This window comes from Salmo trutta, chromosome 7 (genome assembly GCF_901001165.1).
Source record: "Salmo trutta chromosome 7, fSalTru1.1, whole genome shotgun sequence".
NCBI classification, from domain to species: domain Eukaryota; kingdom Metazoa; phylum Chordata; class Actinopteri; order Salmoniformes; family Salmonidae; genus Salmo; species Salmo trutta.
The window spans coordinates 12,083,625-12,106,266 of NC_042963.1; the positions used below are offsets into that span (position 1 = coordinate 12,083,625).

The following is a 22,642-nucleotide window of genomic DNA, read 5'->3' on the forward strand; positions in this document are numbered from 1 at the left end:
TTGGTCCCTTACGCAGGCTTAGTAAACAGACTCGAGCTTGCTGGTATTCCTCTGTCCCGGCAGAACGGGTACATAAATCCGTCTTCGTAGGTGGCCATGGGTGGCCCTGTGGCCTCAGGGTCACAGTCAAGGTCGGCTTGACTCTTCTGATTGTACTTCCACATATTTAACCAACCACAGGGTTCATAACCAGGGTCTTACAGACACTGAGTCTCTGAGTCACACGCCCAGCACAACATCTCGTCTCGGTAGCCTAGTGGTTAGAGCGTTGGGCCAGTAACCAGCGTTGGGCCAGAATCCCCGACCTGACAAGGTAAAAATCTGTAGTTCTGAGCAAGGCAGTTAACCCACTGTTCCCCGGGCGCCGAAGATGTGGATGTCGATTATGGCAGCCCCCGCACCTCTCCGTGTTAAATGCAGAAGACACATTTCAGTTGAAGGCATTCAGTTGTACAACTGACTAGGTATCCCCCTTTCCCCTTCCCTTACATATACAGGGTGGACCATGGGCCTCTCTTTCCTTCTCAACCACACACCCAAACCAACCCACCCACAATCCCAGCCAGCCAGGCCACCAGCAGCATCAGCATGTGGAACTGATCATAGATCCTCATCAAACACACCCAGAGCAAATAGCAACTAACAGGGGGAGAGAGAGAGAGAGAGAGAGAGAGAGAGAGAGAGAGAGAGAGAGAGAGAGAGAGAGAGAGAGAGAGAGAGAGAGAGAGAGAATGATTCATTATTCTCACTGATTCCGAAAGAGCAATTAAATCTCTGGCTGCCAAAGCGTGCACAGCATTCTGTCCTGGTTATTTCATCATATTTATAGGAATGGGGAAGACTACTATTTGGTGGAGAGAAATAACAGAGCTTTTAAACTCCTCGGCAGATATAATTGTGTCTCCAACATTTCCCACAAGAGGGCACTGTTGTTAATCTACAATACATGCTAAATGGAACCATGTCACGTGGTACATTTTTTACACTAAGGAAGTTGCTCAATCTCGGGAACCAAAAAATAACGTTTTTTTCCGGGTACTTCAACAAGGAAATAGATATATAAAAAACGATTTCTAGATGCGTTACCGAGGTAAGCGCCATGGATGACAATTGTAACGCTTGCCTTTGAAGTGTTTCCTCATGATGGAATAAAACAACTGTAGAACTGTGTGATCGTTCTTTTTCAGGATGAGCAACACAATAACATCGGCTACATTTATTCGAAACCTCAACTATGGGGTTCGACGAAAACTGTCTGACTTATTGGACCCTCAAGACAGCTGGAAAGACGTTATTGTTTCAATACATAAACCCACAGGGGAGCCGAGGTACTCTCAGCAACATTTAAGGTAATGTGCCAATCAGCTACCTCTCTGACGGCAGTGACACCATCGCCATCATAACAAATTGTTACCTTCTATCAAGCCTGCATGCTATTTTGTAATGTTTTGGGTTGTTTCCCTTTTCTACTGCTCTACTCTTGAACAAACCTTCATATACCAGGCGATTTGAAGCAGTAGTTTTACAGGGAAGAAGTCCTACCATGGAGCTACTGAATGACTGGGGGACATCTAACAGCACCGTGGGAGAGTTAGTGGACATTCTGATGAGCCACAGGTTAATGGCTGCAGCCAGTATTATGCTACCAGGTTGGGTACTACAGTAGGCAATATGCATTAGATCAAGGACGTTCTAGTATATTGACTGGCAGTTCATCTCTAGTATTTATTTCCACAGTGCCCCGTCATTATTTGTATCTAAATTCTATGTTTTACCCAGATGCAATCAACAACCCCCGTCCAGCAGTCCCCCAGCCACCTGGTTCTCCCAGAGACAAAGGGATGGTAGGCAACAGCGATGCTGTAACCAGACCCCTGGAGAGGACAGAGGCAAAGGAACAGCCACCACCAGACAGCACCTCAGAGCCACAGGAGGACCAGGAACCCAATGGCACTGCAGGTGGACTACTGTTGTATGACCTGCATATAAATGTGTTATAATCACTGCAGGTGGACTACTGTTGTATGACCTGCATATAAATGTGTTATAATCACTGCAGGTGGACTACTGTTGTATGACCTGCATATAAATGTGTTATAATCACTGCAGGTGGACTACTGTTGTATGACCTGCATATAAATGTGTTATAATCCCTGGTGTAATGAGTGTCCAGAACGTTGTGATACATGTGGTTATATAGATTCTATATAGATTAACTTTATAGGTTATTTTACTTGTGGTTTAATGAGATACCTATAGTGACAGGATACTGTTATAGATTGTGTTTAGTGAGATGAAATGTGTAAACTCGGCCTGTTAGACAAATCGATTGAACCTATTCGGACGTGTGTGTCACAGTGCACACAGCATCCAGTAGGTGGCAGCATATGTGCAGTGCTCAATAAACGATGACCACTGTACTAAGAATTATCCCCATAAACAGGTTTGTCCATTGATCCTTAGGTTTTCTCCGGCTTTCTTTCCACGAGCTGAAGAAGATAACTGGTCATTTTGACGAGAGGCCAGTGAGTGACGGCGGGAGCAGACTTGGTGAGGGAGGTTTTGGAACGGTCTACAAAGGCCTCATCAATGGTAAACCCGTGGCAGTGAAGAAACTACACTCAGTAGGTGTTAATTGTTCTCTCTGGCACTAACACCTTGTTTGAGTCGAGTTGTTGTCCATATTTAATTATCCAGCCCATTCTCAAAGGTGACTAAAATGTCTGTTACCTTCTTTTTAGATGGAAGACATCTCACTTGAAGAGCTGAGCGTTCAGTTCATTCAAGAGGTCCAGACTCTTATGGTGTAGGTGCTTCTGCTCGCCCGTTGTTGTTTTGTGAGGAGTCCTTGTACTCTAGCTGACCTGCTGTGCGACCACTTCATTGCAGCTCTAATTCATTAATGGAAGCAATAGCTTGCTCAATATCTCAATCGGACAATACATCTACTTCCTATGTCTCCGCTAATAAAAATCTACAGAGAAAATGTCCTGAGCGACCTATCTTAGAGCGGAACTTTACTTAGGAACTCTCCAGAGATTGGTTTTTAGATTGAGTAGATTGGATTTACCTTCGACTGTCTTTAAAGTTGAAAGAACAGGCTACTGTTTGCCTGATAAGAGCCCTCTTATTTTCACAGGTTGAAACACGAAAACCTAGTGGACATGGTTGGCTTTTCACGTGATGGCCATCACCCCTGTTTGGTGTATGCTTACATGTCCAATGGTTCGTTGCTAGATCGTCTGGCTTGCTTGGTAAGCATACATATCCGCCTGGCATCTCCCTTTACTTTATTTATACAGAACCATTGAGATAAAAAATACATTTAGCAAGAGTGACCTTTTACAGGTACTCTTGTCTTTGTGAATATATTTATTTCATTGTAGGATGGTAGCCCTCCTCTTTCCTGGCACAGGAGATGTTTGATCGCTGTGGGAACAGCCAGAGGCTTAGATTATCTGCACAGCAACCACCATGTCCACAGAGATGTCAAGAGGTAACTGTGGACATTTTTTTATCATGCATTTCCTATGGCACTTTATCATATTTTAGACATTTTAATCATAGACAGACAACCATGTCATATCAGTCTCAATGTTATTAATGAGTGCTAAATCATTTCTATCTGGCAGTGGTAATATTTTGCTGGATGAATTGCTTGTGCCGAAGATCTCCGATTTTGGGCTGACCCGAGCCTCAGCCACGCGATCGTCAGCGACAGTGATGACAGAGAGGATTGTGGGTACAACAGCATACATGGCAAACGAGGCACTCAGGGGCGAGATCACTCCTAAATCTGACATCTACAGTTTTGGAGTGGTGAGTTGTTCTTTACAGCTACACAAATGTATGGAACTAACACAATGCACAGACGTTATACAATACAGTGTGAAATCCACACCGCATTGATTTGATGGTTATCTTAGCAACACCACATGACAAGTGCAACTGACCCTTTGCTAAGCCCCGCCCCAGAATTTTGGGCAACCAATGGATAGCAACTGTCGCCAAGTCCGACACCTCGCATGAAAGCCAGAGGGCTATGGCTAAAGAGTTTTCTTCCAAGAAATGTATGTTTAAATGGAGTGTTTTTCCAATCCGAACATTGTTTGCTAGCTCAGCTGGTTAGCTAGCTCTGTCTCATTGACCACCACACGTTGCTAATGCTAGCTAGCCACTTAATATAACTTGTTTTTTCAAAATGTAGTCAAGCTGTTGACAAGGTTATAAATAAGGATTTTTAATTGAAATTATAATTGTGTCCTTCAAACTTTGCTTTCATTAAAGAATTCTCCATCTGCAGCTATTACAGCCTTTTAGGTAATCTGAAGACATTTCACCCCATGCTTCCTGAAGCACCTCCCACAAGTTGGATTGGCTTGATGGGCACTTCCTACGTACCATACGGTCAAGCTGCTGCCACAACAGCTCAATAGGGTTGAGATCCGGTGTCTGTGCTGGCCACTCCATTATAGACAGAATACCAGCTGACTGCTTCTTCCCTAAATAGTTCTTGCATAGTTTGGAGCTGTGCTTTGGGTCATTGTTCTGTTGTAGGAGGAAATTGGCTCCAATTAAGCGCCATCCACAGGGTATGGCATAGCATTGCAAAATGGAGTGATAGCCTTCCTTCTTCAAGATCCCTTTTACCCTGTACAAATCTCCCACTTTACCACGACCAAAGCACCCCCAGACCATCACATTGCCTCCACCTGACAGATGGCGTCAAGCACTCCTCCAGCATCTTTTCATTCTTTCTGCATGTCACAAATGTTCTTCTTTGTGATCCGAACACCTCAAACTTAGATTTGTCTGTCCATAATAACACTTTTTTCCAATCTTCCTCTGTCCAGTGTCTTGTGTTCCTTTGCCCATCTGAATCTTTTCTGTTTATTGGCCAGTCTGAGATATGGCTTTTTCTTTGCAACTCTGCCTAGAAGGCCAGCATCCCGGAGTCGCCTCTTCACTGTTGATGTTGAGACTGGTGTTTTGCGGGTATTATTTAATGAAGCTGCCAGTTGAGGACTTGTGAGGCGTCTGTTTCTCAAACTAGACACTAATGTACTTGTCCTCTTGCTCAGTTGTGCACCGGGGCCTCCCACTCCTCTTTCTATTCTGGTTAGAGCCAGCTTGCGCTGTTCTGTGAAGGGAGTAGTACACAGTGTTATATGAGATCTTCAGTTTCTTGGCAATTTCTCGCATGGAATAGCCTTCATTTCTCAGAACAAGAATAGACTGATGAGTTTCAGAAGAAAGTTCTTTGTTTCTGGCCATTTTGAGCCTGTAATTGAATCATTGTTAGAGGATTTCGCCAGTGGTTGAATGGGGAATTGGGCTGCCCAGGAAAATGTTGTCCGAGGTTGTAACAGTAACTAAGAGGGGCTTAGCGAAGGGTCAATTTTGGCAGCACCTCATGTGGCTACACCACTCCATTATGACAAACAGGTAAAGTGTTAGAGTTTTGCCTTTCCCACCATCACTTTAAAGACCTAAATAGAGCCTAGAAGATACAGTGACAAGAATATTGAATTTATTGAGAAACTGCAACGTAAGTAAAACTCATGAAACGGAATTGTCAGTTCAGCAGTTTACCTCAGTGCCAGACTCCAAAAACTACTGACACACACATAATTATTGGACCCTTAAGTCAGAATCATGCACCTTTGTCAGTCTACCAGCCAATCAATTTCACAATGAAATATCATTAAAGGTTGCTCCTCAATGATACATTAAAAAAACATGTTGGCAAATGTTGATTCAGGCTAATAATGGAAAGTGTGGGGAACAGTACTGTATGACATAAATGACCTTCTCTAATGTCAGCAGTCTAATATGAGGTCAGGTCATCTGTGTGTTGAACTGGTTGAACCTGGTCATAAACCAACAGCTACTGTCTTGTGTTCAGCCTGACAGGCCTGGGAACAGTTTCTTCGATATAGCATACTTTATTATTAGTGGAGAGTTATAGAGGCCTGTTGTTAGCTGGTGCTGGAGACAGGTGGTTAATCTTAAGGTTTCTGTTACCTACAGGTGTTGCTCGAAATATTGTCTGGACTCCCGCCAGTCGATGAAAACCGCGATCCCAAGTTCCTGGTGAGCAAAGCAGCACAATGGAATCTTTCCCTATACTCTTCAGAATTCACCATCCCCCAATACAGTACGCATGAATGCATGTTATCTAAAGAAAATGATTTACTATACAGTATCAATCAAAAAGACAGTTATCTGTGCAGCAAATACTAACTTTCTACTCTTTGCTCCCTGTGGAACATAAGGCCACATTTGTACATTATAGATGGCAGTGCTTTATTTCTCGTCTGTCAGTGTAGGCAGTGGCTGATGGCTGTGTGTGTTTCAGCTGTTTGTTACGGCTGTTATGATTTGTTATGACTGTTATGATTTGTTATGACTGTTATCATTTGTTATGACTTATGACTTGTTATGGCTCTTATGGCTGTCATAGATGGAGATGAAAGATGAGATTGATGAGGAGGAGATGGCCCTGGAGGACTTTGTGGACAAGAAGATGACAGACTGGGAGCTGCCATTGGTGGAGAGGACCTACTTCTTAGCCAGCGACTGTCTCAGTGACAAGAAGAACAAACGGCCACTGATGGAAGAGGTGTGTGATGCCATTAGTTGGTAGCTCTTTAGTTTACGGTAGTTTCCAGCTGGTATACAGTAGCAATGGGTACTTTGTGGTGCTTAGCTGTTAGTGATCAACACAATCGCTTACTAGCTGGGAGCCAATGCTTACTACTAGCTGCTTATGGTCTATATCACATTGAAATGTCAATATTTTAATAGGTCCTGACAGAGCTTGAAGATGTTGTCAAAAGCATTTCACTGGAACAGCTGGGACCCCAGAGTGAAGCATAGACAACAGGAAGAACGACTTTCCCTCACTCATTCTCCTTAAGAAAAGGACCAAACATGTTACACCAGTCTTTTGTATTTTTTGCCAAGATAATGTTTTCCATCTTTGTTGAATTGCTTGATATGTACTGTAAGTATATCGGACAAGTGGCTGTAAAAAATAAATAAAAATAAATATAGGCCATTCAGTATGTGTGATTTAAATATTTTTATTATCCTTATTAAAAATAAACAACTTAAGACCAAACATGACACTTCTCACGAGAAGGTATTCCCTTGTCCAAATATGAGGTGTTAAAGTAGCGGCTTGCCTTGCAATAATCAGCACACAAGTGACTGTGGCAGAAACAAATTCCATTCGAGATCCCATCCCAGTCTCTGGGACTCTCACCCTGCATGCACACCATATGCAACTTCGCTTCCTCTGAAGGAGTAATCTGAGATGGATCAATAATGTGAAATACTGGAAGCCCCTGTTGTCTCTGTTACTTGTCCCTCGTTGACACTATAGATAGACAAGACCTTTAAATCACATGTACGTACAGCACTTGCATAGAAAAGTACATTTCTCAGCAGATGTGTTTTATGTAAACCACAATATCAAAAAAGAATTTCCAATATATAAAAAAAATCTGCACTATTAAAATGAAGAATGAGGTGAGCAAATATGACATTTTTGTGGGGAGGGGGTTAGACCTCTTCATAGCTGTGCACACATAGCGATGGAGACGTTTGTCTCAACTTTGGGGACAGGAAACATAACAAATTGACCTACTGTAAGAGGAATGCAAGCATGTGAACAACTCATGGAGGGTTCGTCACATTGGCACAAATTCACATTAGTTGCACTAGCATATTTTTGTCTCAGCAACAACAGTGTAGAAACCTTGCCTACTCAACTTGTTCTAACCTCGGGAATAGCTCAGTAAAATACTTCGCGAATGAATGCAGTTACGTACTTGTTGAACCTTCAATTTGACAGGCTACAAACAGATATTCTCAAGTGTGTCTCAGCTAAGTTGTCCTTTGGCGTGCATAGTTCAGTCTCTGGATGGACTTTAAGGTTGCGTCAAATAAGCTTTCCCTCCATGATCACTTGGAATGTTCCATTATGGAGCATGTGTGTGTGGGGGGGGGGGGGAGGGTGATGTTCGTTTAGTCGTCCTCTTCTCCATCTCCAGGTGGTCTGGTGATGCGGTGTCCACCCCTCTTCCCGGCAGGTCCCTTGGGCTTGGCGAAGGCCTGCTTGTGTGCATGCTGCTTGGGATGGACCTCCTCATACAGGAAATCACCAGTCAGCTCATCCCCATTGTCTATCTCCAGCTGTGGACAGTCAAACACATGACTAGTGAGGAGTTGGACTGTTAACAAAACCAGGGTTGATGTCAATTCAGGAAGTAAATTGAAATTCCAATTCCAAATTGAACACTGAGGAAAATTGGAATAGGAGTGTCAATATACTTCATGAATTTAAATGTAATTATCCCCAAACCTACTGATACTTTCCCGAACTCTATGGAAGACCCTCTCCAAACAATCACAGGAAACACTTTTAAATGTTACTAACAACACTTTGTATTGGTTGTGTTACAATTGTAATAAAATAGCTTGGCCTTTCGGTCCTTACCTTCTTCAAAATGTCAATTTGCATGTTATTTTCAACCAAGTCCACCAGGGGATTTTTACAGCTAGAATAGAGCATCCTCTCTTTGATGCTACACTTGTACCCCGGCATGGAATAAATGAACACTGCAGAAGAGAAAACAACAATGGAAGATGTCCCTTCACAATCAGAGATATACAACTTGGTGAAAAAATAAATAAATATTAACTTCAGTGAAATATGAAAGATTTAAGTCATGACTGCTTGGCGTCTTAAGTTGCTTCAAATTCTGTTGTGTTTCTCTGTGGAAAAAAATGACGTAACAATTTTTTTTACCAGCGGACTCCAGGTAGTCTCCCTCGTGGGAATGTTTGTAGCGGAAGAAGTGATAGCGTGCCGACTCAGTGGGGATCCTCTTGGGCAGATCTTTCACCTCGGTCGGTTCAGTGTTAGACAACCTAATGAGCTCGTTGGGAAAGTCTATTTCCTATTGAAATGAAACTATTATGAATTAACCAGATATGACAGTTGGAAAATTACCCTCCAATAAAGTGTCATTTCAGTTTTGTGTGATTTATCGAATAGCTCTTTTGATAACCTGCTCATTATGACTTTAGAGAAAGAGGAGCGAGAACCAGGCAGTGCCAGCTCAAAGTGTCACAATTATGCCTTTGTCCCCAAATCTGATCTTGTGACACCAGCCCTTGAATTTCAATGAGGAGAGTTGACAATGACGCTTTGGTCAAAAAGAGAACCACATTGTACTGTTCAATAAAACTCCCGACTCCAAAAATTCCTTTGTCATTCTGAAAAGAATCCTGAATATAAAGAAGGAACAGAACTTGTTCTCAACGGACTCACCTGGAAAAGCGACAGAGGGGGAGAAGGACTTACAAGTTGTACGTAGTTGACTCGTTTGTCCCTGAATCTTTCGAGCGCCTGGACAGCGTCTCCATGTATGGGGAAGGCCACTCCCTGCAGTGTCTGCTGCTTGGTGTCCACACTGATGTCAGTCTGCACCTGAACACACAGCACAGGGACAACTATTTACAGTTTTGTTCAATTGCTTTGGTGCAATTTTCACAACTCTTAATACAAAACTCAAAACAGACAATCCAAAAAAGTAGTTTCAAAAACTCGACGCACGTTTTCAACACACAAAATCCTAGTCACTTTTTCACACAACTTAAAATCAGCGTTATCGATAAACACACGTTTCACATTGCAAAGCTTGTTGATATAAAGTAATTGCCTTTCACAATCGAATGCTCACTTTACTTTTGATATGATTCTCTTCTCATGTGTTAAAATACGTTTTACTATTACCTAATCCGACTACTCCTACAGATTTTAAAACTGGCCTACTACAGATTGAGAACTACATCATGAAAATGTCTGTTTGTAAAGTATAAACATAAAGTATGATATACACTGACATTTAGTGCGATGTCGATGAGAACATGCTGTACGGCCAGATGCTGCAAACTAGTGCCTGCTAAACATCATGTTGCTTTCATTTCATTACAGTACACATATGTTGACATATCTGAAAATATTTCTTTTTTGCGTCAATTATTGTGAAAGATGTCTTCAATGATCACACCTTTGATCAAATATGGGATAGAAATTAAGTCAATTCTCTCAAAATGTATGGGTAGTGCAAGTGTGAAAGTGTAATGTACTGGAATTTATACATACAAAAGGGCAATTTTGAAACCTGTATCTTGCTTCTTTTGCTATTGGATTAACTGGTTGAAAATAACAAACAAAAATCAGAAGATGTGTTTTGGTGATTAAATCAATGTTCATGGTATTTCCCGGTAAACGTATATTTTGGATCAATGGTTATGTGGCGAAAGATGTCTTCAAACACTGTACTAAGAGTTTAGAAAATTCACCACACTCGTGAAAACGGCACGAAAGCGACTGAAAAATAACTAAAAACAACTTTACCTTTACAATAGTCAACACGCAGCCCACTAGTGGTAGCGCAAGCAGTTCAATCAATATTATAATTTTCATTTAACCAGGAAGTCCCTTAGAGATCATAAGATCTCTTTCCTAAGGAAAATGAGGCCACCTTAAAATTAACATCAAACAAATACCAGGCAAAATAATGTAGAACATTCATCCCCTCTCACATTGGGGATAATGACTCATGTGGCTGATATTTCTATATCTGGGCGGGAGAGACTGGAGGGATGAGACACTTCTTCTAAATCACCTTAAAGACTGGAACTGGATTATACTGATGGATGGCCTCTATTTTTAGTGCTCCGTTTGTTCCCTTTGAATGAACGGCTGTCAGTTGTATACACATGATTGAGCAGCACATGCGGTGCACCCACCTCATGTACCAAAAGAATTGTGGGTTTTATCCAACTACTTAGTCAAGGCAGTCTCTCTCGCTCTCCAGGCACATTTCAAAGCCACTTTGCTCCCACACAGATTAATGTTGGTATTATCTTCCTTCAACAACTGGGAGAAATGCTACCCTTACTTCCTGTTTTCTCCCTTCAAGCTTTTTTACTGGCTGTATTTAGGAGCGTGACGGACTGCTTCTCAGACTAATTCCTTTTATGGAGTTGGAGACAGGTCTTGCGACAGACAGGATGAACTCTGCACAGCAATAATGTTGTTTCCTCTTTAAAGAACACTCACCGTGGTTTGAGTTGAGGCTGAGCTTTTAAAGATAGACGCACAGGTTACTATGTGTGACTTATTTTTGGTTAATCACATTTTATAACTGAAACACCAGACAACAGCGCACTCAAATAGCATCGTCATCATTACTGCAAGTAAAGCATTGGGCTATCACATAGCAGTGTTCCCCCAATCTTATCAGTGGAGCCAAGCACAGGCACAGTGGTGTGACCTTGACCAAGTGCTCTCCCATGCAAAATCAATGAAAAGTATTGAATGATCATTCATCATCAACATTCAAGGGTGGCCCCTCATATAGGCTGACAAACAACATTTTAGTGCAAGACCTGTGCTTAGTGAGACAACATCTATGCTTACAATGCATCATGACATTTCTGTCAAAAACAACCCATTTATAAATCTATGAGTCTCGACCCATACGGGACTAATAGTCATATCTGCCAACATCCTGCAGTTCCAACGCATCAGCACCTTTCCAGTGACTCTACGTGCCAGGTCGGCATTATGCACAGCTGTATTGCTGACATTGTGGTCTACAGGGGGGGGGGGGGGGGGGGGGGAAGAGGTATCACTAGCCGTCATTAACATTCAACACTGTGTCTTTTGGATTGAACACAATGAAAAGCGGATGCTACGGGTTTATTGTGCAGGGGCTCTCTCTGAATTGTCCAGAGTGGTCAGAACCACTCATTTCATCAGCTTTAACTTCCTTCCGTATTAAGGCAGGTTTGCCTACAATACATGTCTTAGTTGAAAGAAAAGGTTTGAATCCACACCCATTTAACATTTAAACCAACAAAACCACTTTTACACAGAATGACTTTTAAACACCACAGGAAGTGTGAATACCGTTCTCTCTGTGTGAGTGTGTGCGCGTACCTCACTGAGTTTTATCCGCCTCAGTTCCTCCTCGGCAGCAGTGAGTGGTAGTGGTGCTGCCTCGGCCACCAGGTACTTCTTGTAGCCCCTCAAAGACATATCCTCCTGGGGGAGAGGGGACCACATGCCAGTTAGCCGTCTACATACACAACTACTATTCACTTACAATACATATTTGACAATACTCGACCCTCCATCTTATATACGTGTGATGATGTGAATGGCAAATTACTGACGAGCTTTTTAAAGCAATCTCATACTGGAACGTTCTTCAATGTTTACGCCTCCGCTTGAGCAGGAAAAAAAGGACACCTCCAATTACAATAACCGGCAAATCAGCTCCTCGGAGTAAGAGGATTTCACAAGCCAATCTTACACAGATAATCTAACCAACCTTTGTGGTGCCGAAGAGCTCATCTTTGATAAGTCCTCCGCCAAATTCTTTCTTCACTGTGGCCCTGGTCGCAGCGTATAACATCTTATGTCGCACCTGTTTGAAATAGAACGTAGTAGTGAATACACCAAGGGGTCCTGGAAAAGCAGTCTCTTAACATGCATCTATTCCCTCCCCTTTCTATTTAATCAATGAATTGCAGTGATTTTACTCTTGTTGTTCAAACACAATTCTTTATTATTTTCTTGCTAACTCAACACATGCTTCCATTCTCTTTCCAGAGGATCGCAAACTGTGCCTGGATAAGCACCAGATAAACACAGCCCATTTGGATGTTCCAGTCTTAGAACATGTGCAAGTGTTTTGAAACCTGTGCAGATTTCCAGACACGCCTGGACCCGTGGCACGCCGCCTCCGGATAGTGGGTAGGAATGTCGAGCCCTGCCCGGTCTGTTAGAATAGGATGCTATGCTAGTCTATACTCACTCTCTACCACAGTCTAAAGAAGGCCAGTCACATTTATCCTCCTGTCCCTGCGACATTCCTCAGTCTTAATTGAACCACTTCATTCAATCAGGTAGAGCTCAATTTGTTTCATTCTCTGTTGTTGGGTTCTGAGAATATGAAATATACTTATTCATGTCACTGAGGGAGTGCTGAGGTTTAGAGGGTCTACACCAGAAGTGAATGGTTATAGGAGGAAGGTCTATAGTGTGTGAAACTAATTGAATGCAGCTGTATTGACCGTCTAGGAAGAAGCTTTCATAGTGTCCGTTGAGTGTATTACTCTGAGAATGAGAACCTAACACGGTCATTACATCAGTTTGCAACAGTTGCGATGTTACCTGCATAAAGAGCAGGCCAAAAGCTAAAATGTCCCATTTGCACTGCACTACAGCACAAACTACACATAGGCTAACAAACAGTTGAGCACTAATGGCTGGAATGACCAATTATGCTATTTTGTGTGTTGTTTTTTTTTATAGCTGATTTTAACCACCATTTCCTATGACCGAAAATAACTTCTGGACATCAGAACAGCGATCACTAACCTCAATTTGATTTCTACTCACAACGAGTCAGCGACACAGGACATACTGCTCACTCCGGTTCAGGCCCTAATCCCAGAGACTCGGAAGTGAAGGAGACGGCACCTTGACAAAACTACGTTGGCGAGTAGATAAACTGCCTCTACCTTCCGTTCTATTGGCGAACGCACAATCACTGGAGAACAAACTGGACGAGCTCCGTTCGAGACTATCCTATCAACGGGACCTAAAGAACTGGAACATCCTATGTTTCTCGGAGTCGTGGCTGAACAATGACATGGATAATATACATCTAGCTGGTTTGTCTATGTATCAGCAGGACAGAACGGCAGCGTGGTGTAAGCTCAAGGGGGAGGTGTGTGTCTCTTTGATAACAACAGCTCTAATATTAAGGAAGTCTCAAGGTTCTGCTCGCCTGAGTTAGAACACCTCATGATAAACTGTAGACCATACTAATTACTAAGAGTTTATCTATATTTTTCGTAGCTGTCTATTTACTGCCACAAACCGAGGCCGGGAAACTAATACTGCACTCAACGAGCTGTACCGGGCCATAAGCAAACAAGAAAATGCTCATCCAGAGGCGGCGCTCCTAGTTGCCGGAGATTTTAATGCAGGAAACTGAAATCCAGCATGTCACCTACATTTTACATTTTAGTCATTTAGCAGACACTCTTATCCAGAGCGACTTACAGTAGTGAATGCATACATTTCATAATTATTTTTTTTTTTCCTGTGCTGGCCCCCTGTGGGAATCGAACCCACAACCCTGGCGTTGCAAACACCATGCTCTACCAACTGAGCTACAGGGAAGGCACCTGTTCAACAAGAGGTGAAAAAAACTCTAAATCATCTTTAATCCACACACAGAAACGCATACAAAGCTCTCCCTCGCTGTCCATTTGGCAAATCTGACCATAACTATATCCTGACTCCTGCTTACAAGCAAAAACAGGAAATACCGGTGACACGACCAATAAGGAAGTGGTCAAATGAAGCGTATGCTAAGCTACAGGACTGTTTCGCTAGCACAGACTCAAATATGTTCCCGATTCATCCGATGCATTGAGTACACCACGTCAGTCACCGGCTTCATTAATAAGTGCATTAAGGAGGTGCCAGAAGGATTACAGGGACGTGTAGTCCGATCATGCGCTGACCAACTGGCAAGTGTCTTTACTGACATTTTCAACCTGTCCCTGACTAAGTCTGTAATACGTACATGTTTCAAGCAGACCAAGAACACTAACCTGCCTAAATTATTACCGACCCGTAAAACTCACGTCTGTAGTCATGAAGTGCTTTGAAAGGCTGGTCATGGCTCACATCAACACCTTTATCCCAGAAACCCTAGACCCACTCCATTTTGCATACCGCCCCAACAGATCCACAGATGACGCAATCTCTATTGCACTCCACACAGCCCTTTCCCACCTGGACAAAAGGAACACCTACATGAGAACGCTATTCATTAACTACAGCTCAGTGTTCAACACCATAGTGCACACAAAGCTCATCACTAAGCTGAGGACCCTGGGACTAAACACCTCCCTCTGCAACTGGATCCTGGACTTCCTGACAGGACGCCCCCAGGTGGTAAGGGTAGGCAAAACAAATCTGCCACGCTGATCCTTAAGACGGGTGCCCCTCAGGGGTGCGTGCTCAGTCCCCTCCTGTACCCCTCGTTCACCCATGACTGCATGGCCAAGCATGACTCCAACACCATCATTAAGTTTGTTAAAGTCATAAGTGGTAGGCCTGATCACTGACAACGATGAGACAACCTATAGGGAGGTCAGAGGCCTGGCCGTGTGGTGCCAGGATAACAACCTCTCCCTCAATGTGATCAAGACAAAGGAGATGATCGTGGACTACAGGTAAAGGAGGGCCGAGCACACCCCCATTCTCATCGACGGGGCTGTAGTTGAGAGTTTCAAGTTCCTTGATGTCACCAACGAACTGTCATGGTCCAAACACACCAAAACAGTCGTGAAGAGGGCACAACAATGCCTATTCCCCCACAGGAATAGGTCCTCAAAAAAATGTTATACAGCTGCACCATCAAGAGCATCCTGACTGGTTGCATCCGCAAGGCACTACAGAGGGTAGTGTGTACATCCCAGTACATTACTGGGGCCAAGGTTCCTGCCATCTAGGACCTCTATACCAGGTGGTGTCAGAGGAAGGCCCTAAAAATTGCCAAACACTCCAGCCACCCTAGTCGTAGACTGTTCTCTTTGCTACCGCACGGCAAGCGGTACCAGAGTGCCAAGTCTAGGTCCAAAAGGCTTCTTAACAGCTTCTACCCCCAAGCCATAAGACTCCTGAACAGCTAACAAAATGGCTACCCAGACTATTTGCATTGACCCCCCCTCCTTTTTTTACACTGTTGCTACACTGTTTATTATCTAAGCATAGCCACTTTACTTCTACCTACATATTACCTCAACTAACCGGTGCCCCCGCACATTGACTCTGTACCGGTACCCCCTGTATATAGCCTCATTACTGTTATTTTATTGTTGCTCTTTAATAATTTTCTATTTTTCTTGTTTACTTCAGTTAATTTAGTAAATACTTTCTTAACACTTATTTTTTCTTAAAACTGCATTGTTGGATAAGGGCTCGTAAGTAAGAATTTCACTGTAAAGTCTACACCTGCTGTATTCGGCGCATGTGACAAATACAATTTGATTTGGTCTTGACTGGCCGCATCACCGCTTGGAATGGCAACTGCTTGGCATCTGACCGCAAGGTGCTACAGAGGGTAGTGTGTAAGGCCCAATACATTACTGGGGCCAAGCTCTCTGCCATCCAGGACCTCTATACCAGGCGGTGTCAGAGGAAGGCCCTAAAAATTGCCAAACACTCCAGCCACCCAAGTCATAGACTGTTCTCTCTGCTACCGCACGGCAAGCGGTACCAATGCACCAAGGCTGGAATCAACAGGACACTGAACAGCTGCTAACCCCAAGGCATGACTGCTAAATAGTTAGTAAAATAGTTAATCCGTATTAACCCTTTTTGCACTAACTTTGTTTTTACTCATCACATACGCTGCTGCTAATGTTTATTATCCATCCTGTTGCCTAGTCATTTTATTCCTAGTTATATGCACATATCTGCCTCAATTACCTCGACTCGGTACTGGTACTCGGTGTATATAGCCAAGTTATTGTTAATTATTACGTTATTACTTTTCTATTATTTCTTTATTATTTTCTTTCTATCTGCATTGTTGGGAAGGGCCCATAAATAACTATTTCACTGTTAGTCTACACCTGTTGTTTACGAAGCATGTGACAAATAATATCTTTTTTGATAAGTAAGCTACACACAATAAATCTGCTAAGAGGCTGCGTTGTGACTGTGACCATGTCAAGGGAGACCTGTGTCATTGACACGACTGTGCCACATCATATGCAGAGGGAACCTATGTTAACAGGGAAGTTGACGTCTCTGTGTCAGGTGAGTTGCTTACAGGAGAATGGTCAGGTGACCAGGCCAGGAAGATCCACTCATAGCCCTGGTTGTTGGAGGAGTCCAGTCGGTACAGGATATAAGACGGCAGGTGGTCCTCTAGTAGAGGCAGGACTAACGAGTCGTACTCTTGGTCCCATGTCTTTGATGCTTGCCTGGTCACGCCCAAAGCAAGTTGCTCTGTAACACAAATTCAGTAGTTGCGCATTCAAAGTGAAAACGTAATACTGGTCTGTTAAATCTGTTGGGCTTTCCTAAATCATGGTAATTGTTTTTTCTTCTAAAAAGGATCTGAAATATAGGCCTAACCTTGAAATAAACAACCTTCGTGACAAACTTTAGATCTGTGTATTTATGATCAAATTAGTAGAAAAATTAACACTTCTTACCATCCTTAATCACAATCTTTAGGAGACGATATTGGTTTCCACTCCTTGCACTGGCAAAGACATCCTTCACATCGTTACCAGCTGGAAAAACAGATGTTAAGTGGGTTTGTTTCTTGCATTATGGGAAGAAGCCTCTACTGAAATCTAGGACACTATCCTAGTACTGGCCTATCCCTCACATAAGCCCATACAGAGAACGTAGGATGCAACGTAGGACGAATGCATATGACCTTAAGCAATCTCCTTCCCCAAAGGGTTAAGCCGAACACAGATTGGATCACACCACTAATATTTAGATGGATGTTGTCAAGGTTACCATATACACCTGTTTTGTGAATAGAATCCTCAACGCACCCATGTTGTGAAAACTACATTAACATTGCACACAACGCCATCTAACATTACCTGTTTAAGTAGCCTATCACTTGCATAAATAATTAAATAACTGTGCAAATGAAAATAAACAAATATTGATACACTATATATACACAAAAGTATGAGGACACCCCTTCAAATTAGTGGATTTGGCTATTTCAGCCACACCCGTTGCTGACAGATGAATAAAATCGAGAACACTGCCGTGCAATCTCCATAGACGAACATTGGCAGTAGAAAGGCTTTACTGAAGAGCTCAGTGAATTTCAACGTGGCACCGTCATAGGATGTTCGGCAAATGTCTGCCCTGCTAGAGCTGCCCTGGTCAACTGTAAGTGCTGTTATTGTGAAGTGGAAACATCTAGGAGCAACAACGGCTCAGCCGTGAATAGGTAGGCCACACAAGCTCACAGAAAAGGTCCTCCGAGTGCTGAAGCGCGTAAAAATCGTCACCTTTGGGATGAAATGGAATGCCGACTGTGAGCCAGGCCTAATCGCCCAACATCAGTGCCCGACCTCACTAATTCTCTTGCGGCTGAATGGAAGCAAGTCAGCAATGTTCCAACATCTAGTGGAAAGCCTTCCCAGAAGAGTTGAGGCTGTTATAGCAGCAAAGGGGGAACCAAATCCATATTAATGCCCATGATTTTGGAATGAGATGTGTGATGAGCAGGTGTCCACATGCACTACATGACCAAATGTATCTTCCATTGGATTGAAAGCCTTCAGATAATTTGGTGTAGGGTGTGAGCGAGCTGATTTTCTATGTGAAAGTGCGTCTGATAGGTTCAGGTTGCGGCTGTCTGGACCATTTTACAATTCAATGCCAACTGTTTCAATGAAGGCGTTGCCCGAGCCAAAATGTCCAGCGTGAAAAACATGTTTATTTTTCGCTTGAGCAGAGGCAGTTGCAGATATTGCTGGCCATTGTTTTTGGCCATATTACTACTGCTGCTACTTCTTAGCAGAGAATCAAATCAATAATCACAGACAACTCGCTTAATAAGTTAACTGGCTAGCTACAGTCGCTACCTACAGGAATCCGCACTTCAAATTAGCTTGCTCTAACATCGATTAAAAACAGATTTTCAATTGAGATATATACAGTTCAAACATGCCAAGAAAGCAACAACAGAATGTAACTGAAATAGCTACCCTGTATGCCCGTTTGGTGGGACATTTTGTCTCTTTATCGTAAGAAAGGAAGATGGAGAGAACCAAGCCAGGGTAAGGAAGTAGGAAGCTGCCTAAAGTAACTTCATATGTCGTCATCGTCAGCATGGTCACGTGGTTCGACATGTCACGACGAGAAATAAAACACATGAATGAATTATTACGTTCCTGCAACAACAACGAAAATATATACGATACTTTGACCTCGTGATTCAGGAAGTCTGATCGTTTTCTATACACTCTGGAACGGAGGAGCTAGTTATTGTATAGGCTATATGCTACAGTCTAGCTTGAGGGGCATGTCATATTTGTTACATTGTATCCATTCCAGTCTAGACTGAACTGTAACATCTGATCTGCAGTGTTACATCAGCAGCGTTTGTAACTTTTGCAATGTAGCCTATTGTTTGCGATGCAATGCCTCCGAATAACACAACCAATTTTTAGATTTCCGGTTTAAAATCTAGTAGCTATAGATACGAGTCTACACATTAGGCCTATAATCAGTATCATTGGGCTAGTTGTTGGCAGTGGACAATAACTTTAACTATAAGCTACATTCAATTCAATTAGATTTAGGCTATATGAAGATGTATCACACATTGCAATGACTAAGAACTTTGTTACAGGCCCACATCTGTGATTTCCATATTTTTTTGTAGGCTCGGTTATCTCCTCCTAAAGCCTTGGCAGGGGACTGTAATATGCAGATGGATTAAATTGTTTAGCCTAAAGTTGCCTTTGGAATTGAACAGCATGATGCAATATTCAATAGAATTGTGTTTTACTCCCAATAGGCTATTGCAAATATTTGCCTTTTGTTATGCAACTGATGTTTTGATTAATTCAAGTTAGGTCCTAGTGTAAGCCTAGGAAATATTTTTCCTCTTTCGGTGATGTGAGGACAAAGCTGTGAAAGCCTGCTTAACACAACATCTGGAATGGTACAGTACCACGAGGCTTTTTTTTCAAATGCTTCCTGTCTGCTGATTTCATCCCCTCCCCTCCGGATATAAATAAATATTTCATAAGGAAATAAATAAATATCGCATTAGGGAAATCACCCTGCCACCAGTGGAAGCTCAATGTGTTTGTTACATTGCAACGCACTGATGGTTTGTGCCCGTCGTTCGGATAGAAGCATATATCCACAGCGCGCCTCTCCAGCGTCATCATCACAGACAGAGACCAGTGCTGACAAAGCAGCGCCTCGCTGCCCTGCCGCTGCATGGACAGCCAGCACAATGGCAGAGGATTTGGGGGGTGCCTCTGTTTTAGCAACAACAGGTCGCATGGATAATCCCGCCACAGCCGAGCCAGCCGTGTTTACCCCTCTCGTAGTTACAACGATTAGAGCGCCGCTGTCGGCTCGCAGGGCTTGATGAGGCAGGAGAGAGAGCCGAGCGGGGCTTCTCGTCCTTACAATACTGATTGAGAGGGAAACGCAAAACGGCGTGGAACAGGTAAGTGCGTGGCGTACGTGTGCGTGGCGTGCATGTAGACTATCCATATCAAAGTACAGGGGATGCTTTCTCATGAAATCTATATGTAGATGGCTTGTTCACACCATTATTGTGCAAAGGGGTAGATTTCAGTTGTGTAATCAGATAATTCCATTCGGGGTTGCTAAAGCATAGGGATCTAGTGTTATCTGAGATGGGCTAGATCTGCCGTGACATTAGCAGACACATCACAGCATCGCTGTTGCGACGATGTGGAGATGCATGTGTTCATCGACTTAATGATTGAGCTCACACGAGAACCAGAAATAGCTAGAACGAGGGAGAGAAGGGGAGACTTAAATTATGGAACTCGTGTTCTGAATTTCCTGTAGTTTTTTATGTACGTCCTTCTTATTGGCCAGTACAGCAGCAGACATATTTCTTAAGGTGGTCCGGGAAGAAAAACATATTGTGTGGATTTATTGGATTTATTCAGTGAGCAATCTACATCATCATCATCACATAGATGATGCATCATATCTCAGTCTTAATGATTGATAGAGGGATGTTTCACTCTGCCTCTTCTGATAAAATACCATCCACTGTGAGCTGAGCCATATAACACCAATAACACGTAAGGTAGCACATTACAGCAAGACAAACATGATGCTGGTGAAATGTAATATCCACATAGCCCAGTTTAACACTGCTCTTAATCTGGGGCCTTACGTGATCATACAAATTCCCAGTGTGGATATTTGAGGAAACAGGGTTGGAGGCAGAAGAGGACAGATTTGGGAGCGCCAGGAAAAGGCAAGGCAGTCAAGGGGTGAGTTAGTGGGTGAGTAAGTGATGAGGTGGAGTCCTGGAATGAATAATAGGCGACAGATTTAAAAATACAGAGGGTTTACTGTCCTGCTGGGAACTGACCCAAGCACTGCCCGGCAGTGGAACCAAAATATCAGCATGATGGTGCGAAATCTGAGGGATATGCAGCTAAGCACTTAATGTGAGCTCCAAGAGACTTCCTTGTGTGACACTGTATTTTTTACATGATCTAATTGATTGAGGTAAGGGTCTCTGGAGAACCTCTGAAATCAAAAGGTCATCCCTGGCAAATTAATGGATTAGAAGAGAAATCTCAAATAAAAACAAATGGACCCCATTTTGAGGAGTAGACGAACACATTTGTTGAGCAGACTGATAGATGGGAAATCTCTCCCTGGCATTTTTCTCAGATAATCTCAGTCTGGATGATGGACTGCTTGTCTGTCCTGCTCTTGGTATGATGATCACAGTACGGAATATTCTGAGTAGTCTGAATTTAGAATAATACCAATCTGGATAGATTTCTCTGTTATTTCCTTTATAATCTCAGAAATGTGGATTTCACTCAGGCAATGATCTTCTCTCCCTCTTCAGGTGGACTGTGGCTTGGGGTCCTTCAAGATGGATATAGATCCCTGCTTCCGCTATTATTTCCAGCACCCATGGTCCCGTCTGTTCGTGGCCTACCTCGTCACCTTCTGCAACTTCCTCATCTTCGCCGAGGACCCCGTCTCCCACAGCCAGACGGAGGCTCACATGATAGTGGTGGGAAACTGCTTCTCCTTCATAGTGAACAAGTACCCTGGCGGGGGATGGAGCGTCCTCAAAGTCATCTCGTGGCTGATGGCCATTGTCACCGGAATGTTTGCCGGGAAGTTCATATTCCACCGCAGGCTCTTTGGTAAGTCATGCGCGCCTTAATGAAGAATGCAGCCCTACAAACTAGGGCTGTCCCAGACTAAAAACAAATCTTGGTCGACCGAGAGTTGTCTGTTCTTTCGACCAATAGATTGGTTGAAATTTTAAAACGTGTATTTTTCCATATATAGACACACCCTATGTTTGATTCTGCCGTTAAGCTCCTGAAGTTGCCGGTAATAGGCTACACCAGCGGTCGGCAACCTTTTCCATTTGGAGTGCCACGTTATCGTACCATTTCTACTGACCTGCGTGCTGATGATTCATCTACTGATGATTGCACATTTTGTAATATGCACATTTTTGTGGAACAGTTTCATTTTATTTATAATAAAGTCTTCATATCTTGAAATCAATGTCATGTGGTTAATCAAAATTATATCTAAAGGAAAATTATACAAATCTAAAAGTTACTTCTATTGCCTTTGCCAATATGTAAAAATAGCCTAAATAAAAACATTGCCGCCCGCAGGTAAAAAATATCTTTATTAAAAAATAAATATCCTATACATCACATTGGCTTCAGCAAACTTGCAACATTGTATACAATATTCTGGGCCCTCAGAGTTTCC

General features: G+C 42.9%; 3 protein-coding genes across 4 annotated transcripts in view; 2 read left to right on the forward strand and 1 right to left on the reverse strand.

Annotated features, from left to right (window-relative positions):
- Nucleotides 1–980: 980 nt before the first annotated feature.
- Nucleotides 981–7,065, forward strand: irak4 (interleukin-1 receptor-associated kinase 4). 2 transcript variants are annotated; one of them, XM_029758001.1, is made up of 12 exons: nt 981–1,090; nt 1,188–1,349; nt 1,504–1,649; nt 1,780–1,959; nt 2,464–2,624; nt 2,742–2,806; nt 3,140–3,254; nt 3,387–3,496; nt 3,633–3,819; nt 6,031–6,093; nt 6,464–6,622; nt 6,808–7,065. In XM_029758001.1, the coding sequence occupies exons 2-12, from the start codon at nt 1,189–1,191 to the stop codon at nt 6,877–6,879; spliced, it is 1,419 nt and encodes a 472-aa protein (XP_029613861.1). In that variant the 5' UTR covers nt 981–1,090; nt 1,188; the 3' UTR covers nt 6,880–7,065. The 2 variants fall into 2 exon arrangements, with proteins under 2 accessions (XP_029613861.1, XP_029613862.1); XM_029758002.1 differs by lacking the exon at nt 6,808–7,065 and having other exon boundaries at nt 6,031–6,157; nt 6,464–6,604.
- Nucleotides 7,066–7,069: 4 nt separating this feature from the next.
- LOC115196946 (twinfilin-1-like) lies at nt 7,070–18,980 on the reverse strand. The gene is made up of 9 exons (XM_029758003.1): nt 18,865–18,980; nt 17,335–17,415; nt 16,947–17,125; nt 12,417–12,512; nt 12,023–12,127; nt 9,374–9,499; nt 8,816–8,966; nt 8,504–8,625; nt 7,070–8,199 (listed from the first exon to the last, which is right to left on the reverse strand). The coding sequence occupies exons 1-9, from the start codon at nt 18,887–18,889 to the stop codon at nt 8,032–8,034; spliced, it is 1,053 nt and encodes a 350-aa protein (XP_029613863.1). The 5' UTR covers nt 18,890–18,980; the 3' UTR covers nt 7,070–8,031.
- Nucleotides 18,981–19,722: 742 nt separating this feature from the next.
- Nucleotides 19,723–22,642, forward strand: part of tmem117 (transmembrane protein 117) — an 83,966-nt gene continuing 81,046 nt past the window's right edge. The window contains exons 1-2 of the mRNA XM_029758004.1: nt 19,723–20,345; nt 21,747–22,053. Coding sequence (XP_029613864.1) covers nt 21,774–22,053 — 280 coding nt within the window. The 5' untranslated portion in view covers nt 19,723–20,345; nt 21,747–21,773. The remainder of the gene's footprint in view (nt 20,346–21,746; nt 22,054–22,642) is intronic.